The sequence below is a fragment of the Budorcas taxicolor genome, chromosome X (assembly GCF_023091745.1).
Source record: "Budorcas taxicolor isolate Tak-1 chromosome X, Takin1.1, whole genome shotgun sequence".
Lineage (NCBI taxonomy): Eukaryota > Metazoa > Chordata > Mammalia > Artiodactyla > Bovidae > Budorcas > Budorcas taxicolor.
Window position 1 is genome coordinate 79,760,113 of NC_068935.1, and position 22,528 is coordinate 79,782,640.

General features: G+C 39.9%; 1 protein-coding gene across 1 annotated transcript in view; it reads right to left on the reverse strand.

Annotated features, from left to right (window-relative positions):
• KIF4A (kinesin family member 4A) overlaps positions 1-22,528 on the reverse strand; it is a 132,658-nt gene that overhangs the window by 13,351 nt on the left and 96,779 nt on the right. The window contains exons 18-26 of the mRNA XM_052663055.1: positions 22,093-22,176; positions 21,528-21,641; positions 10,831-10,986; positions 10,611-10,711; positions 5,635-5,764; positions 4,331-4,501; positions 1,705-1,812; positions 629-706; positions 176-274 (exon numbers count right to left, since the gene is read on the reverse strand). Coding sequence (XP_052519015.1) covers positions 176-274; positions 629-706; positions 1,705-1,812; positions 4,331-4,501; positions 5,635-5,764; positions 10,611-10,711; positions 10,831-10,986; positions 21,528-21,641; positions 22,093-22,176 — 1,041 coding nt within the window. The remainder of the gene's footprint in view (positions 1-175; positions 275-628; positions 707-1,704; positions 1,813-4,330; positions 4,502-5,634; positions 5,765-10,610; positions 10,712-10,830; positions 10,987-21,527; positions 21,642-22,092; positions 22,177-22,528) is intronic.

Genomic DNA, 22,528 nt, shown 5'->3' on the forward strand with positions numbered 1-22,528 from the left:
GGAGAAACTTTATTTTCCTCAAGATTGTACTGAAGTTTTATCTGGGACTCCAAGGAAACTTGAGATGCTGGAATGTGGGAATTTTAACTCTCAACCACTTTTAAAAAAGGAGATTTTTGCACACTCACCACAAACCTTGGCTATGCGAAGATATCACAGGCACTGAGTAGTTTACCTTAGGTGGGATATATTCAAAAGAAGAGTCTGGAGACAGAAGGGTATCCTTAGGAAGATGAGATTTCTGTTTGCTGGCTACTTGGAGGAGGTTCAGTTTCTATTTGAAAAGAAGAGACAAAGTGTACTTTGCAGGGAAGCTTCTGAGTGTTCATGGATGAAACAGAATCCTAATTAGCTTAATTTTAAGCCATGGTAAAGTGAGGCCGGATAATAGTGAAGTAGGTTGATGGATTCCCACTTTACAGGATCAGTATTAGATTCAGAAAGGAGCAAATTTAAATATATCTTTTATATCATCTGAAATGCACATGACCATATCACATGGAAACTAGATGAAGACCTCATAAGATAGAGCCAAGTCACTATATATACTAGGAGTTGCTCCCAAGGGCTGGTCTCAGTTGCAACAGGGTCTTCCAGGGCTTATTAAATGGGTGGGAAGCTGCAGTACCTGCTTCATGAGTTCGTTCTCTCGCAGAAGCTGCTGATTTTGCTCACACACTTCCCGCATCTTCTCAAGTTCTTCATCCTGTTTCCAGATAATGCAGTGATAGGTGGGGTTATTTTGGGTACTACATATGGGTTACCAAACAACTCAGAGATGAAAACACACTACTGCCAAGTTGCTGGCAGCAGATGGTTTTTGCACAGCAGGCATTGGCACCCAGAAAAATGCCTGATCCCCACCAATTCCTAGATGTACTGAATGCCACCTCTATTCCAACATTCCCAAGCAGCCATGACCACACTCGCAGGAAATATGGGCTCTGCCCTATACACCTTCTTCATTTTTTTCTATTTTCTAGCCTCATATCCCTTATTCACATCAGGATGCCAATAAAGAAACCCACCCAGAGAGTTAGCTGTCTCTTTGACATCTTTGGATGCTTTTGTCCATGCTTCTCAACAGATTAAGCAGTTTATTTGCCACACTAATGAGCCTGATTAAACTTTCTTGGCACTTAAGACAACTGGATTCATGTACATGACCTTAACAAGTTTGGTTATGTCTTCAATGAGAGGTGCCAAGGAAAACTTAGAGACTGGTGGTTCAGGAAAAAGATGCTAAGTTGGATAAAATAGTGCTCCAACATGCTCTTAAAGGGTGTGGTGTTCCCAGACTCTGGAAGAAATGCAGACCCCAAGGCATTTTATAAACAGGTCAGGTTTCAACTCATAGCAGGCACAGAAAGAGAGAGCTAAATGCCCCTAGGATTCTACTGGATGATTTAACTTTCTCAACTCTTTAGAGCTCACAGTTGAGAGAAAGAACGAGGAGGCCTTAAAGTCTGGTACAAAGTATATACTCTCATTTCTGTACCAAAACAGAGGTTATCCTATGTAGGGCTACATCCTAAACATCCCTAAATTGACCAAATAGGGCTAACAAAGCAACAGAGGCTACCATTATAAACTTCTTTTCAGTAGGTAATTTTTTCTGCAGGATGAACAATGGTCTAAATCAGATAGAGTTCTAAGTCAGGCCTGTGGACCCCATCTCTGGAGAGCTTTGCCTCATGTCCGTACCTGACACTTCAGGGTGTTCAGCAGCTGTTGTTCCTTTTCACTGACTGACTCTTCTAGCTGCTTCTCCGCCATTTGGCTTTGTTGCAGCTGACTGAGGAGGTACAGCACCTAGAGAAAAATACAACCCAGTGGTACCAAAGGAATAAGAGGAAAAAGGAATTTCAGTTTAGTCCAATAAAGGAAAGAAATGGTATGGACCTAACAGAAGCAGAAGATATTAAGAAGAGGTGGCAAGAATACACAGAAGAACTGTACAAAAAAGATCTTCACGACCCAGATAATCATGATGGTGTGATCACTCACCTAGAGCCAGACATCCTGGAATGTGAAGTCAAGTGGGCCTTAGGAAGCATCACTACGAACAAAGCTAGTGGAGGTAATGGAATTCCAGTGGAGCTATTTCAAATCCTGAAAGATGATGCTGTGAAACTGCTGCACTCAATATGCCAGCAAGTTTGGAAAACTCAGCAGTGGCCACAGGACTGGAAAAGGTCAGTTTTCATTCCAATCCCAAAGAAAGGCAATGCCAAAGAATGCTCAAACTACCACACAATTGCACTCATCTCACATGCTAGTAAAGTAATGCTCAAAATTCTCAAAGCCAGGCTTCAGTAATATGTGAATCGTGAACTTCCTGATGTTCAAGCTGGTTTTAGAAAAGGCAGAGGAACCAGAGATCAAATTGCCAACATCCGCTGGATCATTGAAAAAGCAAGAGAGTTCCAGAAAAACACCTATTTCTGCTTTATTGACTATGCCAAAGCCTTTGACTGTGTAGATCACCACAAACTGTGGAAAATTCTGAAAGAGATGGGAATACCAGATCACCTGACCTGCCTCTTGAGAAATCTGTATGCAGGTCAGGAAGCAACAGTTAGAACTGGACATGGAACAACAGACTGGTTCCAAATAGGAAAAGGAGTAAGTCAAGGCTGTATATTGTCACCCTGCTTATTTAATTTATATGCAGAGTACATCATGAGAAACACTTGGCTGGATGAAGCACAAGCTGGAATCAAGATTGCCAGGAGAAATATCAATAACCTCAGATATGCAGAAATTGAAGAAGAACCTTACGGCACCCTTGTGGCATAAATTGAAGAAGAATTAAAGAGCCTCTTGATAAAAGTGAAAGAGGAGAGTGAAAAAGTTGGCTTAAAGCTCAACATTCAAAAAACTAAGATCATGGCATCCGGTCCCATCACTTCATGGCAAATAGATGGGGGAACAATGGAAACAGGGAGAGACTATTTTTTGGGGCTCCAAAATCACTGCAGATGGTGATTGCAGCCATGAAATTAAAAGACGCTTACTCCTTGGCAGGAAAGTTATGACCAACCTAGACAGCATATTAAAAAGCAGAGACATTACTTTACCAACAAAGGTCCGTCTTATCAGGGCTATAGTTTTTCCAGTAGTCATGTATGGATGTGAGAGTTGGACTATAAAGGAAGCTGACTGCCAAAGAATTGATGCTTTTGAACTGTGGTGTTGGAGAAGACTCTTGAGAGTCCCTTGGACTGCAAGGAGATCCAACCAGTCCATCCTAAAGGAGATCAGTCCTGGGTGTTCATTGGAAGGACTGATGTTGAAGCTAAAACTCCAATACTTGGCCACCTGATGCGAAGAGCTGACTCATGATACTGGATGCTTGGGGCTGGTGCACTGAGATGACCCAGAGGGATGGTACAGGGAGGAAGGAGGGAGGGGGGTTCAGGATGGGGAACATGTGTATACATGTGGCGGATTCACGTTGATGTACGGCAAAACCAATACAATATTGTAAAGTAATTAACCTCTAATTAAAATAAATATTTATATTAAGAAAAAAGAAAAGACCCTGATGCTGGGAAAGATTGAAGGCAGGAAGAAAAGGGGACGACAGAGGATGAGATGGGTAGATGGCATCACCGACTCAATGGAGTTGAGTTTGAGTAGACTCTGGGAGTTGGTGATGGACAGGGAGGCCTGGCATGCTGTGGTCTACGGGGTTGCAAAGAGTCGGACATGACTGAGTGACTGAACTGAACTGAAGTGATGCAGTTATTCCCCTGTGATTTCAAAGAAAATTATTCTCTTTTACTCTGATGGCTTGAAGTAGTAAGCACAGCCACAGTATTATCAGCATGTTCATCTTGGTATTAAAGTTGGAGCTTAAGGGACTTCCCAGTGGTCCAGTGGTTAAGAATCCATCTGCCAATGCAGGGAACATGGGTTCGATCCCTGGTTGGGAAACTAAGATCCCACACGCCATGAGGCAATTAAGCTTGTGCACCACAACTACTGAGCCCACGTGCTCTGGAACCCTTGGGCCATAACTACAGAGAAGCCTGTGTGCTGCAACGAAAGATTCTGCATGCTGCAACTAAGACCCGAAACAGCCAAATAAATAAGTAGATAAATATTAAAAAAAAAAAAAAGTTGGAAGCTAAGAGCCACTGTCACTGGTACGTGTAAACTTAGATAAGTCATTTTTCTGTTTCTGTTTTCTTATTTGCAAAGATTGGAAAAGACTACATGGCCTTTTGAAGGAAACTTCATACCTCCCACTATTATTATTTTAAACCAACAACAGAAAGCAACAATGGTTTGTTTCTCAGTATGGCTTCTTGGCTTGCCAGCTTACCCTCTCTTGGTGCTGTTGCTCTGTTCTCACCAGCTCTGCCTGTAACTCTGCTTTTATTTCAGCAAAATGATTTCGTTCCTCAAACAGCATCTTCTGCATGTCAGCATGGCTGGCCTTGTTCTGTTTCAGGTCGCTTTCAAGCTTGCTGACCTGTATTTTGGAGGAGACCAGCTGGAAGGGATAAAAGAAGATCAGTTTATTTGGAGAATGGTCACCTTTCCCCATTCATTAGGCAGGAAAATGTCAGCTTTCTTGAAACTGACTGAGAAATATTCTTCCATGTCCATGTCTAGTCTTATTTTTTCATGTCATATGGATTCTACCATTGAATAGTAACAACACCATTCAAACCAAGAGCCCAGACAGTTAACTGCTGAGATAGGTATCTTAGAGCTGGAAGCCACCACTAAGGTCATTTAATCTCTTGTTCTACTTCAAGGCAAGAATGAATCTAACACAAAGAGTATCAGACAATTCCAAATTCTGATATTCAAAAAGTTCTTCCTTAATTTTAAAGAGAAATCCGTAAGTCACACCCTTATGGCTAATTATGTCTCATTTCAGAATGCCCGGGTTCACATGTTGGAACTTGTAGACACAGTAGCTGAAACTGCAGCTTTGGCTCTTTAGGCTAGCTTGATATCCTATGGTGACCTAGTTGTATATTCTCTACTAGTCCAGATGGTGAACATCATAAATACCAGTGTTCACAAGACTAATAAGGATTTCCTTAGTAGGATAAATCTGCTAACCCAACACAAAAATGTATATGCTATCCTTTATAAACTTGCAGAGTTAAGAGTTTGTATGCTTGCCTCAATCACCAGAGGTGATCAATTTTAATTCCTTTTGTGACAATGGATGATGATATATTATTTTAAGGTCAGTGAAGACGGATTTTCCTTAAATGAATCTTTTTATGTCAAAGGTTTTGTCTCTCCTGGATTGTACTTAAAACTTTTTGAATACATATCAGAGGAGTTTTAAAAAGTAGTATAGTATAATATTTTACGTTTGATCAGTGGCCTACTATGGTATGTTAAACTTTTCATAACAGTGAACATTATTGAACATCTGTTATATGCCAGGCATGAGTATCAGCTTGCAAGTTATTTATATTTTTTAAGTGACAGGCTGTACTTGCTCACACAAACCTTTACCAATAAAACTATTTCTCTAATGATAGTGTCATTGTGGTTTCTGCCACGAACAGTAGCAATAGCACTATGACAACATTCCAGGCTAACATCTTATTTCAGCCCACCAAACCAGACCCCTAATGGCTGATAGGAAGAAATATTTACTTCTCCAGTTAAGTATTTCAGGGCACACTTGGCTTCCAGAATGGTAGCAATATTCTCCCAGCGGTGTTTTAGTCTGTCTTCACTTTCTGCGTCCAGCAGCTTCTGCTGTAGGTCAGCAATCTGAGCACTCCTTCAGGGAAAGAAACAGTGTGCCTTATTGCTAGTAGCCTCAGCATCAAGGAGAGGGAAGAGCTCTAAGGAGAAACTTCAAATACTTTTATGGACAGAGGTATCAGTTAAATATCACTTAAATAATGACTGAGTCATCTGGTTAGGATTTTATACAGTATCTCAAATCTTGTTATAAAGGGACTCTCAGTTCAGCTCAGTTCAGTCGCTCAGTCGTGTCCGACTCTTTGCGACCCCATGAATCACAGCACGCCAGGCCTCCCTGTCCATCACCAACTCCCGGAGTTCACTCAGACTCACGTCCATCGAGTGAGTGATGCCATCCAGCCATCTCATCCTCTGTTGTCCCCTTCTCCTCCTGCCCTCAATCCCTCCCAAAAGGGACTCTAAGACTATCCAAATGTTTTTTATTTTATTAAATACTGGTTGAAATAAGTGGGTCATACAGTGGGCTTGGAAAGATTTGTTTAGTGAGGCTTTTGTTGTAGCACATTGTCTATAATATCACTTTGTCTTGAGGCCATATAAGCTGGAATTGTGACATGGTGGCTCACATTTACAAGGACAAAATTCAGGTTAGAGACCTTAAGGAAAACTCAACAGAACAAACAGGTAGATGCTCTTTGCTGGAACTGAACATCAAATACATACCTATGGCTGGTGTTGTGAGAAGTTGTCTTGAAATACTTGCCAAAGGACTGAGAAGTTTCTAAGAAAACTAGATACCAAGATACTGGTTATAGCTTCCAGATACTTTATGATCAATTATGGCCTGAGATCAAGGTCTGCATAATATTTCAGTTTCATCAATAGCTTCTTTCTCAAATTTGCTAGGTGTCCAGTAAGAGGGAGTGTACTGGCACGTGTGTAACATGCTGCTGCTGCTGCTAAGTTACTTCAGTCATGTCCGACTCTGTGTGATCCCATAGATGGCAGCCCACCAGGCTCCCCTGTCCCCGGGATTCTCCAGGCAAGAACACTGGAGTGGGTTGCCATTTCCTTCTCCAATGCATGAAAGTGAAAAGTGAAAGTGAAGTCGCTCAGTCGTGTCTGACTCTTCACGACCCCATGGACTGCAGCCTACCAGGCTCCTCCGTCCATGGGATTTTCCAGGCAAGAGTACTGGAGTGGGGGTGCCATCGCCTTCTCCAGTGTGTAACATGCAATAAGGTACTATAAAGAAAATGGACACTAAAATAATCTGAGACAGCAGTTCTTAACTTTTTGGGTCTCAGGACCCCTTTACACTCTTAAAAATTATTGAGGACTTCTAAGAAATTCTGCTCATATACATTATATCTATAGATATTTACACTATTAGAAAGTAAAAGTGATAAAAATATTTATTAATTCACTTAAAGTCAAAATAATCCATTATATATTAACAATTACATCTGCAGTGAGTGTTTCCAAATAAAGTCACATTCTAAGGTCTGAGAAGGATATGAATGTGTGTGTGTGTGTGCATGAGTGTCTTTCTCTCTCTCTCTCTCTCACACACACACACACAACATTTTCCAATACAAAAAACAATGCAGTAAGAAGAATGAGATTGTTTTACATTGACATATCTCTGTTATGTATGGCTCAGTAGAAGACAGCTGGATTCTCACACGTCCCTGTGCATCTTATCTTTTGTGACATGTTCTGGTTGATGTAAATGAAGGTAGTCTGGCCACACATGGATACATAGTTGGACAAGAGAGGAGCATTTTAATTTAATTTTGGCCTCACTGCACAGCTTGTGGGATCTTAGTTCCCTGACCAGGGATTGAACCCAGGGCACTGCAGTGAAAGTATGGAGTCCTAACCACTGTACCACCTGGAAATTCCTGGGAAGAGCATTTTAACAGCCTTTTCAGAAAACTGTGGATATTCTTCTTTGAGACTACATCAAAACCCAACAAGTTCCTTATAAGAGTTGAAATGTAGTTACTTGCCAACTGAATGGATCTTTTAATCTTACGTGATTCTGTAACATGTCATTTGGACGGTCATACAGAACCTTCAAATCAACACATTTTGTTACACAATAGAAATGAGATAACAATTGTTAATATCACTACTGGGCGCATTAGAAAAGTTATGTAAAACTGTCAAGTTAACAGTGATGGATACACATCATACACAAAATTCTAAGTTTTGCATGAAAGCTCAAATTTTATTTTTGGTGACAAACACTGACAGTTGTTTTCCTTGATATGACAGGCTCACTCTGCTCAATTTTGAGAAAATGTCTGCCAAGTACCCAAGTCTGAATAACCATACTTTGTCTGTCAGTAGTTCTTTCAAGTAAAACTGATGTTCTGTGAAAAAAGAGGCCTGTCGAGCTCACACCTCAAACCGCACAAGTGCTTTTCCTTGAGACAAACATCAGCCTTTGACGTCAGCACAAGTGCTTTATGCGTTCTTTCCGTTCCGTCACACGGAACATTATAAAGATTTGAACTCAAGAGTTGAGATTTAAAAAAATTAACAATTTTTATTGTTTTATCACAGCCATTCTTGAGTAAAACTGACTTTTTAAAAAATGAGAGTATGTGATGATGAAGTATTCAATGATTGCTAGTAAAGGTTTGTGCTGGGCTTCTCAGGTGGTGCTAGTGGTAAAGCACCTGCCTGCCAATGCAGGAGACATAAGAGATGCGGGTTCAGTTCCGGGGTTGAGAAGATCCCCTGGAGGAGGGCATGGTAACTCACTTTGGTATTCTCGCCTGGAGAATCCCATGGACAGAGGAGCCTGGCAGGCTATGGTCCATGGGGTCGCAGAGTCAGACAGGACTGAGTGACTGAGCACACCACGTGGCACAGGTTTGTGCCATTGCTTTGATTCAAGCTAAGGTGATAGCAGTTTTGTCCACTATTGCTTTGGCATTATTATGGCAAATGTCAACATAGTATAAAAATGGCAAACAATTTCTTAATATTATTATAAAAACAGGGAGTCACATAGGTTCCCTGAAAGGGTCTCAGAGATCCCCAGGAGACTGTACACCATACTTTGAGAACTCTGGTCTAATACGTAGTCCTTTCCTTCAACAAGCTTACAATCTGTCTAGATTGACAAGACTAATAGATGTAAAATAATCAATAAATATAAAGAGAACATATATCATCTGTACTACATGACTGAGTACTGTAATTTCTGAAGGAGTTTAGAGAAGAGGAAAATTAGTGAGGGATGAAGAGTCAGGGAAGGCTTCTTGGAAGAGGTGGGCCAGAACACTAGAGTTGTTTTATCTATCAAATGCCCTTTCCTGTCTTTAGAGACATTCCTTTGATTAAACTCACCTTGGTCTAATTGCACTCTACCTGGCACCTGCCCTACATTTATATAATCATTTACTTATGCACAATGGTGAGCAGGTAAATGTTTAACAAACAGCACCTAAAAATACCAGATCTGATTTGCAGCCTTTGCTAGTTTCCATAGTGTAAATATTCTCACCACGAGCGATTGTAAGCTATCAACAGTTTACAGCATTCCTGAAATTTTAACAAACAATTTCAACACACCACTGTCAGTCAGTATAATGTTTCTACTTGAGAGCAAGGACAATGCCATCTATACTTTTTCTATATCCCAACTACATCTAGTGTAGCACAAAGTGAAGTAAAGTGAAGTCACTAAGTCATGTCTGACTCTTTGTGACCCCATGGACTGCAGCCTATCAGGTTCCTCCATCCATAGGATTTTCCAGGCAAGAATACTGGAGTAGGTTGCCATTTCCTTCTCTAAGTGTAGCACAAAGCAGAACATCGATTGCTGAGTGACTTAAAGACATATCCAAAGATATACAGCTAGTGTGTGTTGCTGAAAACAAATTAAATGATCTCCAAGGTCTTCTGGGCAATAAAATTCTATTATACCTAAGACAGTATAAAATATCTATCAAAGTTCTGTTCCTTATAGATTTCATAGATATTTAAAAGACAGTAATAGTGATTAAAGAGAAGAGCATTTATCAAGCACTTTTAAGATGCCAAGTTCTGTGTTATGTACTTTATTCTCTATTTATTTTTTTGGCTGTGCTGGGTCTTAGTTGCTTGGCATAGGCTTTCTCTAGTTGCAGTGAGTGGGGGCTACTCTTTGTTCAGGTGCTCGGGCTTCTCATTGTGCTGGCTTCTCTTGCGGAGCACAGGCTCCAGGTGCAGGGGCCTCAGTAGTTGTAGCACACAGGCTCAGTCGTTGTGGCATCTGGGCCCTAGAGAGCACGGGGTCCAGCAGTTGTGGTGCATGGGCTTAGTTGCTCTGAGGCATGTGGAATCTTCCTGGACTAGAGATCGAACCTGTGTCCCTTGCATTGGCAGGAGGATTCCTTGCCACTGAGCCACTAGGGAAGTCCTATACTTTACTTTCTAATCTCGTTTAATGCTCATGATAGTTTACTTTTATCTACTTTGCTGATGATCTCTAAAATTATTTCTCCCAGGTTGTTGATCTTCTGGTATCATTTATTGGGTTCCTCTAAAGTTTTGTTTTTTGTCAGTTCTTGTGATATATCATGGACTTCCCTGGTGGCTCAGACACTAAAGATAATAGATTTTGGAATTAGATAAAGTGGGTTTCAAATCGTGGTTCTGTATAATCTTTAGCAAATTTTTAAAGATCTTTCAACTTTAGATCTCTAAAGTGAGAAGAATGATGCTTATCTCATAATGTATATATCTCACAGAGAGACTGAATGAGAAAATGTATCTAACACGCCTAGTGAAGTGCATAGTTCAAAAAATCATTATTTTCTCTTGTTTCTTCCACATCACAAAGCCTTTGAATCACTGATTGATAGCTTCTATTTTGATTCAAGGCATAAGTTTTTATAATGCCTCAGAGATAGTACCATTACCTGAGTTCCATTTCAGTCTCTAGGCTTTCAATCTGCTTTTTAATGGAACCCTCTGATGCAGGAACTTGACCACGCAGTTCAGCAAGTGAGAATGTTCGCCTCTGTAAAGAAGTGGGGATGAGGGTGAAGCTCTAATTGGAAAGAAGTTCTCCAAATTAGTGAGGGTTTCTGGGGAGTGTAGAGTATGATCATTGCCAACATATTTCCACAGAGCACTTACCCGGAGTTTAGGAGGTGGATTCTCCCCAGATTCCATTTTTAATTTGAGTTGAGCCACATCCTGAGCCAGAATCTTTCTGTCTTCAAGAAGGTCATTCAGATGGCGTTTGGCTTCCTCAGTACTGACCATTATCTCAATTTCATTTCCAAGCCAACTCTAGAAGATAAATCAGTCATGTTAGGTTAAGGATGAGGAATCTCTGGCCCATGGGCTAGATTCACTCCAGGTTTAATTTCACTTGAACCAGAGCCCAAGTAAGTAGAAGTGAGATTTCCATTTGTGCCAAAACTCACCAAAAATGCCAATAGTGCTCTAAGAGCCTTTAGTGTTTAATTTCTGAAAAGGTCACAAGAAAGCTTTCTGCAGAAAATCTTTCTTCAGATATCCTAGCATTTCTATGTATTCTGTTTTTACCTTCTCCATTTTCTCCTTAACCTTTGTCCATAATAAGTCATAATATAGAACTGAAGTATATTTTGATCATCTGTTCTACTTAATAAACAGTAACCATTATTAATCTTTAAAATAGATCAATGGAATTTTAAAAAATGCAATTAACTAAATTCAGTTTTTTTAATATAAATTTATTTATTTTAATTGGAGGTTAATTACTTTACAATCTGAGTGAAATAAATTCAGTTTTTAGAAAGGTAACCTGGACTTCCCTGGTGGTGCACTGGATAAGAATCCGCCTGCCAATGCAGGGGACATGGGATCGAACCCTGGTCTGGGAGGAACCCACATGCCATGGAGCAACTGAGCCTAAGCACCACAACAGCTGAGCCCATGCTCTAGAGCCTGCACACTGCAACATCTGAGCCCATGTGTTGCAACTACTGAAGCCCATGTGCATAACCTGTGCTCTACAACAACAGAAGCCACCACAATGAGAAGCCTGTGTATCGCAATGAGATCCAGGGTAATAAAACACAGATACTTCCAAAAAATGAAAATTTTCATTTTTAGATGAAGATATACCATGCTAAAAGTAGTCAAAGAAAGCTAGTGGATATATTTTTATATTAATGATTTATTATTAATTAACTATTATTAATCACATATAGTTATTTGATATTAATCTGGAACCAATTTTGGCAATCTGGAATCAAGACTGCCAGGAGAAATATCAATAACCTCAGATATGCAGATGACAACACCCTTATGGCAGAAATTGAAGAGGAACTAAAGAGCCTCTTGATGAAGGTGAAAGAGGAGAGTGAAAAAGCTGGATTAAAACTCAACATTCAAAAAATGAAGATCATGGCATCTGGTCCCATCACTTCATGGCAAATAGATGGGGAAACAATGGAAACAGTGACAGACTTTATTTTCTTGGGCTCCAAAATCATTGGAGATGGTGACTACAGCCATGAAATTAAAAGACGCTTGCTCCTTGGAAGAAAAGCTATGACCAATCTAGACAGCGTATTAAAAAGCAGAGACATTACTTTGCCAACAAAGGTCCGTGTAGTCAAAGATATGGTTTATCCAGTGGTCATGTATGGATGTGAAAGTTGGACCATAAAGAAGGCTGAATGCGGAAGAACTGATGCTTTTCAACTGTGGTGTTGGAGAAGACTCTTGAGAGTCCCTTGGACTGCAAGGAGATCGAACCAGTTAATCCTAAAGGAAATCCACCCTGAATATTCATTAGAAGGACTGATGCAGAAACTGAAGCTCCAATACTTTGGCCACCTGATGTGAAGAGCCGACTCACTGGAAAAGACTCTGATGCTGGGAGGGATTGAAGGCAGGAGGAGAAGGGGATGACAGAGCTTGAGATGGTTGGATGGCATCACTGACTCAATGGATATGAGTTTGAGCAAGCTCCAGGACATGGTGAAGGACAGGGAAGCCTGGCGTGCTGCAGTCCATGGGGTTGCAAAGAGTGGGACATAACTGAGTGACTGAAAAACAACAAATACAGAATTTGCATTAAAGAATATTATTACCCACACCTAGATGGGCAATAAATCTATGACAAAGGAGGCAAGAATATACAATGGGGAAAAGATAGCCTCTACAATAAATGGTACTCGGAAAACTGGACAACTACATGCAAAAGAATCAAACGGGACTACTTTCTCACATCATACACAAAAATAAATTCAAAATGGATCAAAGACCTAACCGTAAGACCTGGAACCATAAATCTTTTTAGAAGGAAATAAAGGCAGTGAGCTCTCTGACATCAGTTTTAATAATATTTTACTAAGTATCCTCAGGCAAGGGAAACAAAAGCAAAAATAAACAAATGGTACTACATCCAACTAAAAGCTCTTGCACAGCAAAGGAAACTATCAACAAAATGAAAAGGCCTTCTAGTGAAATGGAGAAGATATTTGCAAATGACATATCTAATAAGAGGTTACTATCCAAAATACACAAAGAACTCATAGAACTCAATATCAAAAACAAATAAAAACAAAACTAGATTTAAAAATGGATAGAGGATCTGAATAGACATTTTTCCAGAGAAGACATACAGATGGCCAACAGACACATGAAAAGATATTCAACATCACTAACCATCAGGGAAACACAAATCAAAACCACAGTGAGATATCACCTCACACCTGTCAGAATGGCTATTATCAAAAAGACAACAAATGATAAGTGTTGGTTATCCATTTTAAATATAGCATTGTGTACACCTGAAACTATCAAAACATTGTTAATCAACTATACTCCAATATAAAATACAAAGTTTAAAAAAATTTCAAAGAAAACAAGTGTTGGTGAGGCTGTGGGAAAAAGGGAACCCTCGTGCACTGTTGGTGAGAATGTAAATCGGTAAAGGCATGATGGAAAACAGTATGGAGATTCTCAAAAAATTAAAAATAGAACTACCAAATGATCTAGCAATTCCACTCCTGGGTATTTATCCAAAGAAAACAAAAAGCATAGTTAGAAACCATATATGCACCCCAATGTTCATCGCAGCACTATTTACAATAGCCAGTGTACAATAACCTAAGTGTCATCAATAGGTGAATGGATAAAGATGTGAGATATATGTATATATAAGATGGAATGTTACCCAGCCATAAGAATGAAATGTTGCCATTTGCGACAACATGAGTACACCTAGAGGATATTATGCTTTGTGAAATAAGTCAGACAAAGACAAAACTATGTGATTTCACTTATAAGTAGAATCTAAAAAACAAAACAAATGAACAAAACAGAAACAGAGTTATAGAGAACAAAAGGTAACTGCCAGGGGAGAGGGGGACAGAGGGAGGAAAAAATAGGTAAGGGAGACTAAGAGGTACAAAATTCCAGTTGGAAAATAAAGGAGTCAAGGGTATGAAATGTACAGTGTAGAGAATATAGACAATAACTATATAATATCTTTGTATGGGGACATATTGCAATTAGACTTATCATGGTGATCATATATTGAATCACTGTTGTGTAACAGGAACTAACATAGTGTTGTAGGTCAATATACTTCACAAATAAACTAACAACTCATAGCAAAAAGGTAAGATTTGTGGTTATCACAGGTGGGGTGTGGGGGAAGGAGGAATTGAATGAAGGCAGTCAAAAGGTACAAACTTCCAGTTATGAGATAAGTAAGTATTAGGGATATAATGTGCAACATGATAAATATAATTAACACTGCTATATGCTATATATAAGTTGTTAAAAGAGTAAATCCTAAGAGTTCTCATCACAAGAAAAAAATTTTCTATTTCTTTAATTTAGTATCTATATGAAATGACAGATGTTCACTAAACTTATTGTGATTATCATTTAATGATGTACATAAGTCAAATCACTATGCTGTACACCTTAAACTTATGCAGTGCTGTATATCGATTTATCTCAATAAAATTGGAAGAAAAAATGAATATTATCAAGGATAAAAAAAGATAATTTCATAATGGTAAGGGAGTCAATTATTCAAGAACTTAATCCTTAATGTTAATGCCCATAATATACAAAGCACCAAGATATCTGAAACAAAATCATATATAAGCCAACAAAGGAGATAATGTAGAATCATAAATATACTCAATTGATCCAAAAGAACCCAGAAAACAAGGAAAAGGGAATGAAGAACAGATGGGACAAATAGAAAAAAATCTGCCTGCCAATGCAGGGTACACGGGTTCAATCCCTGGTCCAGGAAGGTCCCACATACCATAGGACAACTAAGCCCATGCACCACAACTACTGAACCCTGCATGCCCAGAGCTGGTGCTCCCCAACAAGAGGAGCCACCTCAAATGAAGAGTAGCCCCTGCTCGCTGCAACTAGGGAAAGCTTGTGCACAGCAATGAAGACCCACCATCAAAATAAATTAAAAACAAAACAAAACAAAGAAGGCACAAAGAGGTTAAAGCTAAAAGGATTTTAAAAAATATACCATGATAACATTAAAAGAAAACTTGAGGGACTTATTATCAGAAAAAGTAGATCTCAGAACAAAGAATATTGCTAGGAATAAAAAAGATCATTTTATAATAATAAAAGGATCGATCAATCTTAAATGTTTATGTCCCTAATAATAGAGCTTCAAAATATATGGAGTAAACCTAGAACTATAAGAAGAAAAAACAAATCCATAATTCTAGTTGAAGATTTTAATACCTATTTCTAAGTAACTGATAGAAAAAGTAGGCAGAAAATCAGCAAGGAAACAGTAGAAATGAACCACACAATCTATCACATTGACATGATTGACATTTATAGAACACTCTATCCAACTATAGCAGAATATACATTCTCAAGTACACAAAGTGTGAACTTTTGCCAAGACTGACCATATTCTAGGTCATAATACATCTCAATAAATTCAAGTCATAAAAAGTATATTCTCTAACCACAATGGAATTAAATTAGAAATCATAACAGAAAGATATTTGGAAAAGCCCCCTAATATTTGGAAACTAAATAACATCCTTTAGATTTCATTAAAGGAGTATTAAAGGGGAAATTTATAGCACTAAATGTTTATATTAGAAAGGAACTCAAATCAATGACCTCAGGTTCTACCTCAAGAAACTTTAAAAAAGCCAATTAAATCCAAAGCAGAAATAAGGAAATAATAAAGATCAGATTAGAAATCAATGAACTGGGGTTTTGGGGATAGTTTTTTTAACTGTGGTAGAATATACATAACATACTGCTACTGCTAAGTCACTTCAGTCGTGTCCGACTCTGTGTGACCCCATAGACGGCAGCCCACCAGGCTCCCCCGTCCCTGGGATTCTCCAGGCAAGAACACTGGAGTGGGTTGCCATTTCCTTCTCCAATGCATGAAAGTGAAAAGTGAAGGTGAAGTCGCTCAGTCGTGTCCCACTCTTCGCGACCCCATGGATTGCAGCCTACCAGGCTCCTCTGTCCATGGGATTTTCCAGGCAACAGTACTGGGGTGGGGTGCCATTGCCTTCTCCGTACATAACATAAAGCTTACTATTTTAACCATTTGTAAGAATGAGCTGATTCTTTGATAAACCTTAGCCAAACTAATCAAGAAAAAGGAGAAAAGACACAAAATATCAATAATATGAATGAGATAGAGGACATTACTACAGCTTTTACAGATATTAGGAGGATAATAAGGGAATAGCATATTGAAAAGCAGGGACGTTACTTTGCCGACTAAGGTCCGTCTAGTCAAGGCTATGGTTTTTCCAGTGGTCATGTATGGATGTGAGAGTTGGACTGTGAAGAAAGGCAAGCGCCGAAGAATTGATGCTTTTGAACTGTGGTGTTGGAGAAGACTCTTGAGAGTCCCTTGGACTGCAAGGAGATCCAACCAGTCCATTCTGAAGGAGATCAGCCCTGGGATTTCTTTGGAGGGAATGATGCTGAAGCTGAAACTCCAGTACTTTGGCCACCTCATGCAAAGAGTTGACTCATTGGAAAAGACTCTGATGCTGGGAGGGATTGGGGGCAGGAGGAGAAGGGGACGACAGAGGATGAGATGGCTGGATGGCATCACTGACTCGATGGAGGTGAGTCTGAGTGAACTCCGGGAGTTGGTGATAGACAGGGAGGCCTGGCGTGTTGTGATTCATGGGGTCGCAAAGAGTCAGACACGATTGTACAACTGAACTGAACTGAACTGATGAATAACTTCATGCCTTTATGAGTTATTCATTCATGTGTTTGCCATGAAGTTATTCATGTCAAACACACAAACTACCAAAGCTCACTAACTGAATTACAGTTAACCCCTCCTCTGACCCAAAGCAACAACTAACAGAAACATCCTTCAGGCCTAGATGGCTTAACGTGTGAATTGTACAAAACTTGTAAGGAAGAAACAATATTAGTTCTATACAAACTCTTCTAGACAATTGAAGAGGAGGCAATACTTTCTCACTTATTCTAGGAGGCCTTGATATCAAAACCAGACAAAGTCATTATAAGAAAACAACAGACCAATGTCCCTCAAGAATACAGATATAAAAATTGTACACAAAATTTTTATTTTAGCAAGATTTCAATTTATATATTGTTGAACTCAACAATGGAGCTTAGCAGTAAAGAATCTGCTTGCAATGCAGGAGATCCAGGTTCAATCCCTGAGTCAGGAAGATACCCCTGGAGGAGGGCATTTGCCTGGAGTATCCCAAGGACAGAGAAGCCTGGTGGGCTATAGTCCATAGGATCACAAAGAGTCGGACACAACTGAAGCAACTGAGCATGCACGCATGCACACACAAGCTCAACAATACATAAAAAGGATGATATATCACCACTAAGTGGAGTTTATTCAAAGATTGCAAGGCTGACTCGATATTTGAACGTTGAAATCATTCACCAAATCAACAAACTAGACACAAAAAGTATTTGGCAAAATTTATATCCACTCATTGAGAATTCCCTTGTGGTCCAGTAATTAGAACCCACCAGGCCTTTTCACTGCTGGGGGCCTGGGTTTGATCCCAGGTTGGGGAATTAAGATCCTGCAAACTGTGTGGTGTAGCCAAAAAAAAAAAAAAAAAATCCATTCACGGTAAGAACTCACAGCAAACTAAGAACAGATAAGAACATTCTCAAGCTGATAAAGGACCTCTATGAAAAACCTACAGCTAATATCACACTTAATGGTAAAGACTGAATATTGTTCCCCTGAGATCAGAAACAGAAGGGTTTCTACTGTCATTTCTCCTATTCAGTATCATCCTGAATGTCCTAGCCAATGCAATAGGGCAAGTAAATAAAAGACATATATATTATAAAAGAAGAAATAAAACTGTATTTATGGATGGCATGATTAACTATCATGTCATCGCTTAGTCATGTCCAACTCTTTGCAACCCCATGAATCACAGCATGCCAGGCCTCCCTGTCCATCACCAACCCCCGGAGTTCACTCAGACTCACCTCCATCGAGTCAGTGATGCCATCCAGCCATCTCATCCTCTGTCGTCCCCTTCTCCTCCTGCCCCCAATCCCTCCCAGCATCAGAGTCTTTTCCAATGAGTCAACTCTTTGCATGAGGTGGCCAAAGTACTGGAGTTTCAGCTTTAGCATCATTCTTTCCAAAGAAATCCCAGGGCTGATCTCCTTCAGAATGGACTAGTTGGATCTCCTTGCAGTCCAAGGGACTCTCAAGAGTCTTCTCCAACACCACAGTTCAAAAGCATCAATTCTTCGGCGCTCACCTTTCTTCACAGTCCAACTCTCACATCCATACATGACCACTGGAAAAACCATAGCCTTGACTAGACGGACCTTAGTCGGCAAAGTAATATCTCTGCTTTTGAATATGGTATCTAGGTTGGTCATAGCTTTCCTTCCAAGGAGTAAGCGTCTTTTAATTTCATGGCTGCAGTCACCATCTGCAGTGATTTTGGAGCCCAAATAAATAAAGTCTGACACTGTTTCCACTGTTTCCCCATCTATTTCCCATGAAGTGATGAGACCAGATGCCATGATCTTCGTTTTCCAAATGTTGAGCTTTAAGCCAACTTTTTCACTCTCCTCTTTCACTTTCATCAAGAGGCTTTTTAGTTCATCTTCATTTTCTGCCATAAGGGTGGTGTCATCTGCATATCTTAGGTTATTGATATTTCTCCCACCATTCTTGATTCCAGCTTGTGTTTCTTCCAGTCCAGTGTTTCTCATGATGTACTTTGCATATAAGTTAAATAAGCAGGGTGACAATATACAGCCTTGACGCACTCCTTTTCCTATTTGGAACCAGTCTGTTGTTCCGGTGCACTAAGTGCAGGCGGCTGCGACCAGCGCACTAAGCGTGGCCGAGAGGAGCTACTCCACATCTGAGGTCAGGGGCAGAAGCTGGGAGGACCCCATGCCCGAAGGGCAGCAGCCAAGAGGAGCTACCCAGCGCCCGAGGCCAGGGGCGGCGGCCAGGAGGAGCCACCCCGCATCCCCGAGGCCAGGGGCGGCGGCCGGGAGGAGCCACCCCGCATCCCCGAGGCCAGGGGCAGCAGCCGGGAGGAGCCACCCTGCGTCCAAGGAGCACAGGAGGGCCTAGAGTAGCTATCCCACGCTGAAGGTCAGGAAGGGCAGTGGTGAGGAGATACCCTCATCCGAGGTAAGGAGCAGCAGCTGCGCTTTGCTGAAGCAGCCGTGAAGAGATACCCCACGCCCAAGGTAAGAGAAACCCAAGTAAGATGGTAGGTGTTGCAAGAGGGCATCAGAGGGCAGACACACTGAAACCATACTCACAGAAAACTAGTCAATCTAATCACACTAGGACCACAGCCTTGTCTAACTCAATGAAACTAAGCCATGCCCGTGGGGCAACCCAAGACTGGTGGGTCATGGTGGAGAGGTCTGACAGAATGTGGTCCACTGGAGAAGGGAATGGCAAACCACTTCAGTATTCTTGCCTTGGGAACCCCATGAACAGTATGATTACCTATATAGAAAGTCCCAAAGAACCTACAAAATAGGTACAAAACTAATGAAGTCAGAAGATAAAAATTAATATACAAAAGTCAATTGTATTTCTATATACTAGCACTGAACAACTAGATAAATAATTTGGCAGTTTCTTGTAAAGTTAAACATACACTTACATTGTTGTTGCTGTTCAGGTGCTAAGTTGTGTCTGCCTCTTTGTAACCCCATGGACTGCAGCACGCCAGGCTTCCCTGTCCTTTATATGGTCACACTTACCATATGACCAAGCAATCTCACTCTTAGCTATTTACCCAAGTGAATGACTGACTATCTTTGTTATACAGAAACCTGTATGAGAATGTTTTTATAACCGCTTTATTCATGAGCACCAAAAACTAGGAGAAAAATGACTCCAAGATAACATTTAAATGATTAGATAAAGTGAATAGATAAAGGAACCTCCATACAATGGAATAATATAGGCAATAGCATGGATGAGCTTCCCTTGTGGCTCAGTGGTAAAGAATCCACCTGCCAATGCAGGAGACACAGGATATGCGGGTTCAACCCCTGGGTGGGGAAAATCCCCTGGAGGAGGAAATGGCAACCCACTCTGGTATTCTTGCCTGCAAAATCTCATGGACAGAGGAGCCTGGCAGGCTACAGTCCATGGGGTCACAAAGAGTTGGACATGACAGTACGCACAGACACACATGGATGATTTTCAAATGCCTTATTCTAAATGAAAGAAGCCATACTGTATGTTTCCAGTTATATGACATCGATACAATGCAAAGTGAAAACAATAATGACAGAATGCAGATCACTGTTTATGAAAGGCCAGGGATGGATGTGGGAGATGACTACAAAGTGTTACAGGGCAATTTGGAGGGGATAACTATTCTATATTTTGATAATAACCATTAGATGTTAAAACTTACAGAACTGTACTACACTAAAAAGGGTAAATCTTACTGTATGTCAGTTATATCTTAATAAAATAAATTGGAAAAAGATCAATGCCATTTCCATACTGAGTAAAAACAAATCATAAAATCATCTCAAGAGGATTCAGAAAAAACTTTTGGAAAAAACCCAACATCCAGTCATGATAAAAAAACTTTCAGCAAACTAGGAATAGATAAGAACTTATTCAATCTGATACAAAAATCTATAGCTAATATACTTAACGGTGAAAGACTGAAAGCTATCCTTCTAAAATTAGGAACAAAGCAAGAATGTCCTCTTTTTATCTATTCTATTGATATTTTACTAGAGGTTCTAGCAAGTACAATTAGGTAAGAAAGGCTTTTTTTTTAGGGCATACAGAGTGGGCAAGGATAAATAAAATTGTCCCTATGTGCAGATGACATAATCATCTACATAGAAAATCCAGTGACAGAAAGCAGATTAATGGATGCCTGGAGATGGGGGGTAGAAGGATAGATTGGGTATGGGAGGGAGGGATTACAAAAGTGGACAAAGTTTTGATCCTGATGGACACTGACATTATCTTGACTGTGGTGATGATTTAAAGGTGTATATCTGTGTCAAAACTTTTAAAAATGTACACATTAAATATGTATAATTTATTGTAGGTCAAATATACCTCAATAAAACTGTTAAAAAATTTTATCTGCTCAAAGTTTATGACCAACAGCGATCAAGACTCAGGAACAGAAAGAGTTCACTACTCCTGTTCTTTAACAACCATTTGGAGGTAATCATATCTTTGGGAAATAAGGTTTTCAGGTAGAACTTCAGATTTTGTAATGTTTACTTCTAAATAAAAAGAAAGCAACTCCCCATTTTCCCCTATCCCCAGTGTACATAAGACAAATGGTGGTTCAAGCTGTCCATACCTTCACTCGCGCTGCAGTGCCTTCCATTCCACGACTCTGAGACTCTTTCCGCTTATCTGCGACCTCTCGCTGTTTTTGGAGAGCATCCTTGAGACGCTTGTTGGCAGCTGCTGCCTAAATAAAAATGGTTCATAGTAATGTTGAATTAAAGGGTATGAAAGAAGAACATTCTCATTTCTAGCATAAAAATTCTATGGGTCTGAATTCTATAGGAACCGCATTTCTAAATCCCCATGTACATAACACTGGTTACGGCTCAAGAGCCTAGGGGAGGTACACATTTCAAGGAAGTACTGCAGACTGATAGTATCTAGAAATGTCATATATTAGTATTACTCTTTTTTTTGTAAAGAAGCAAGTCCAATCAGGAAAAAAATCCTTATTTGAATACTGCTATTTTCAGCAGGTTTTATGCTTGACCAACACAGGGATCAAGACTCAAATTGCTGTCAAGGTTGGTATCCCTGGTTTCTCAGGACACTGGCTCATTTAAGGGATGCTATTCTGCCAGCATCTAAGCCTGAAAGTGATAATACACTTGACCTAGCAGATTGGATTTTCTTACCTCCTCAGTTTTACGTCTGAGCACATTAGACTGTTTCTGGAAGTTTCTTTCAAGTTTGAGCAGTTCATATTGCCTCTTGCGGTCCTAAGAAGAAAAGAGCCAGATTTTTAATTGCTATTCAGCTAGTTAAAATAAAACCTTATAATGTAACTGAAGAGTCTTTCAACAGTACAGTCATTATGGAAAACAGAATGAAATTCCTTAAAAAATCAAAAATAGAAAGACCATATGATCTGATAATCTCACTACTGAGTATACATGCAAAGGAAATGAAATCAGTATCTTGAAGAGATACCTGCATTGCCATACTCATTGCAGCATTATTTACAATAACCAAGCTATGGAAATAACCTAAGTTAACAAAAGTTGTTGACAAACGAATGGATAAAGAAAATGTGGAATATATTGCTGCCTGAACAACACAAGGTTAGGGGTG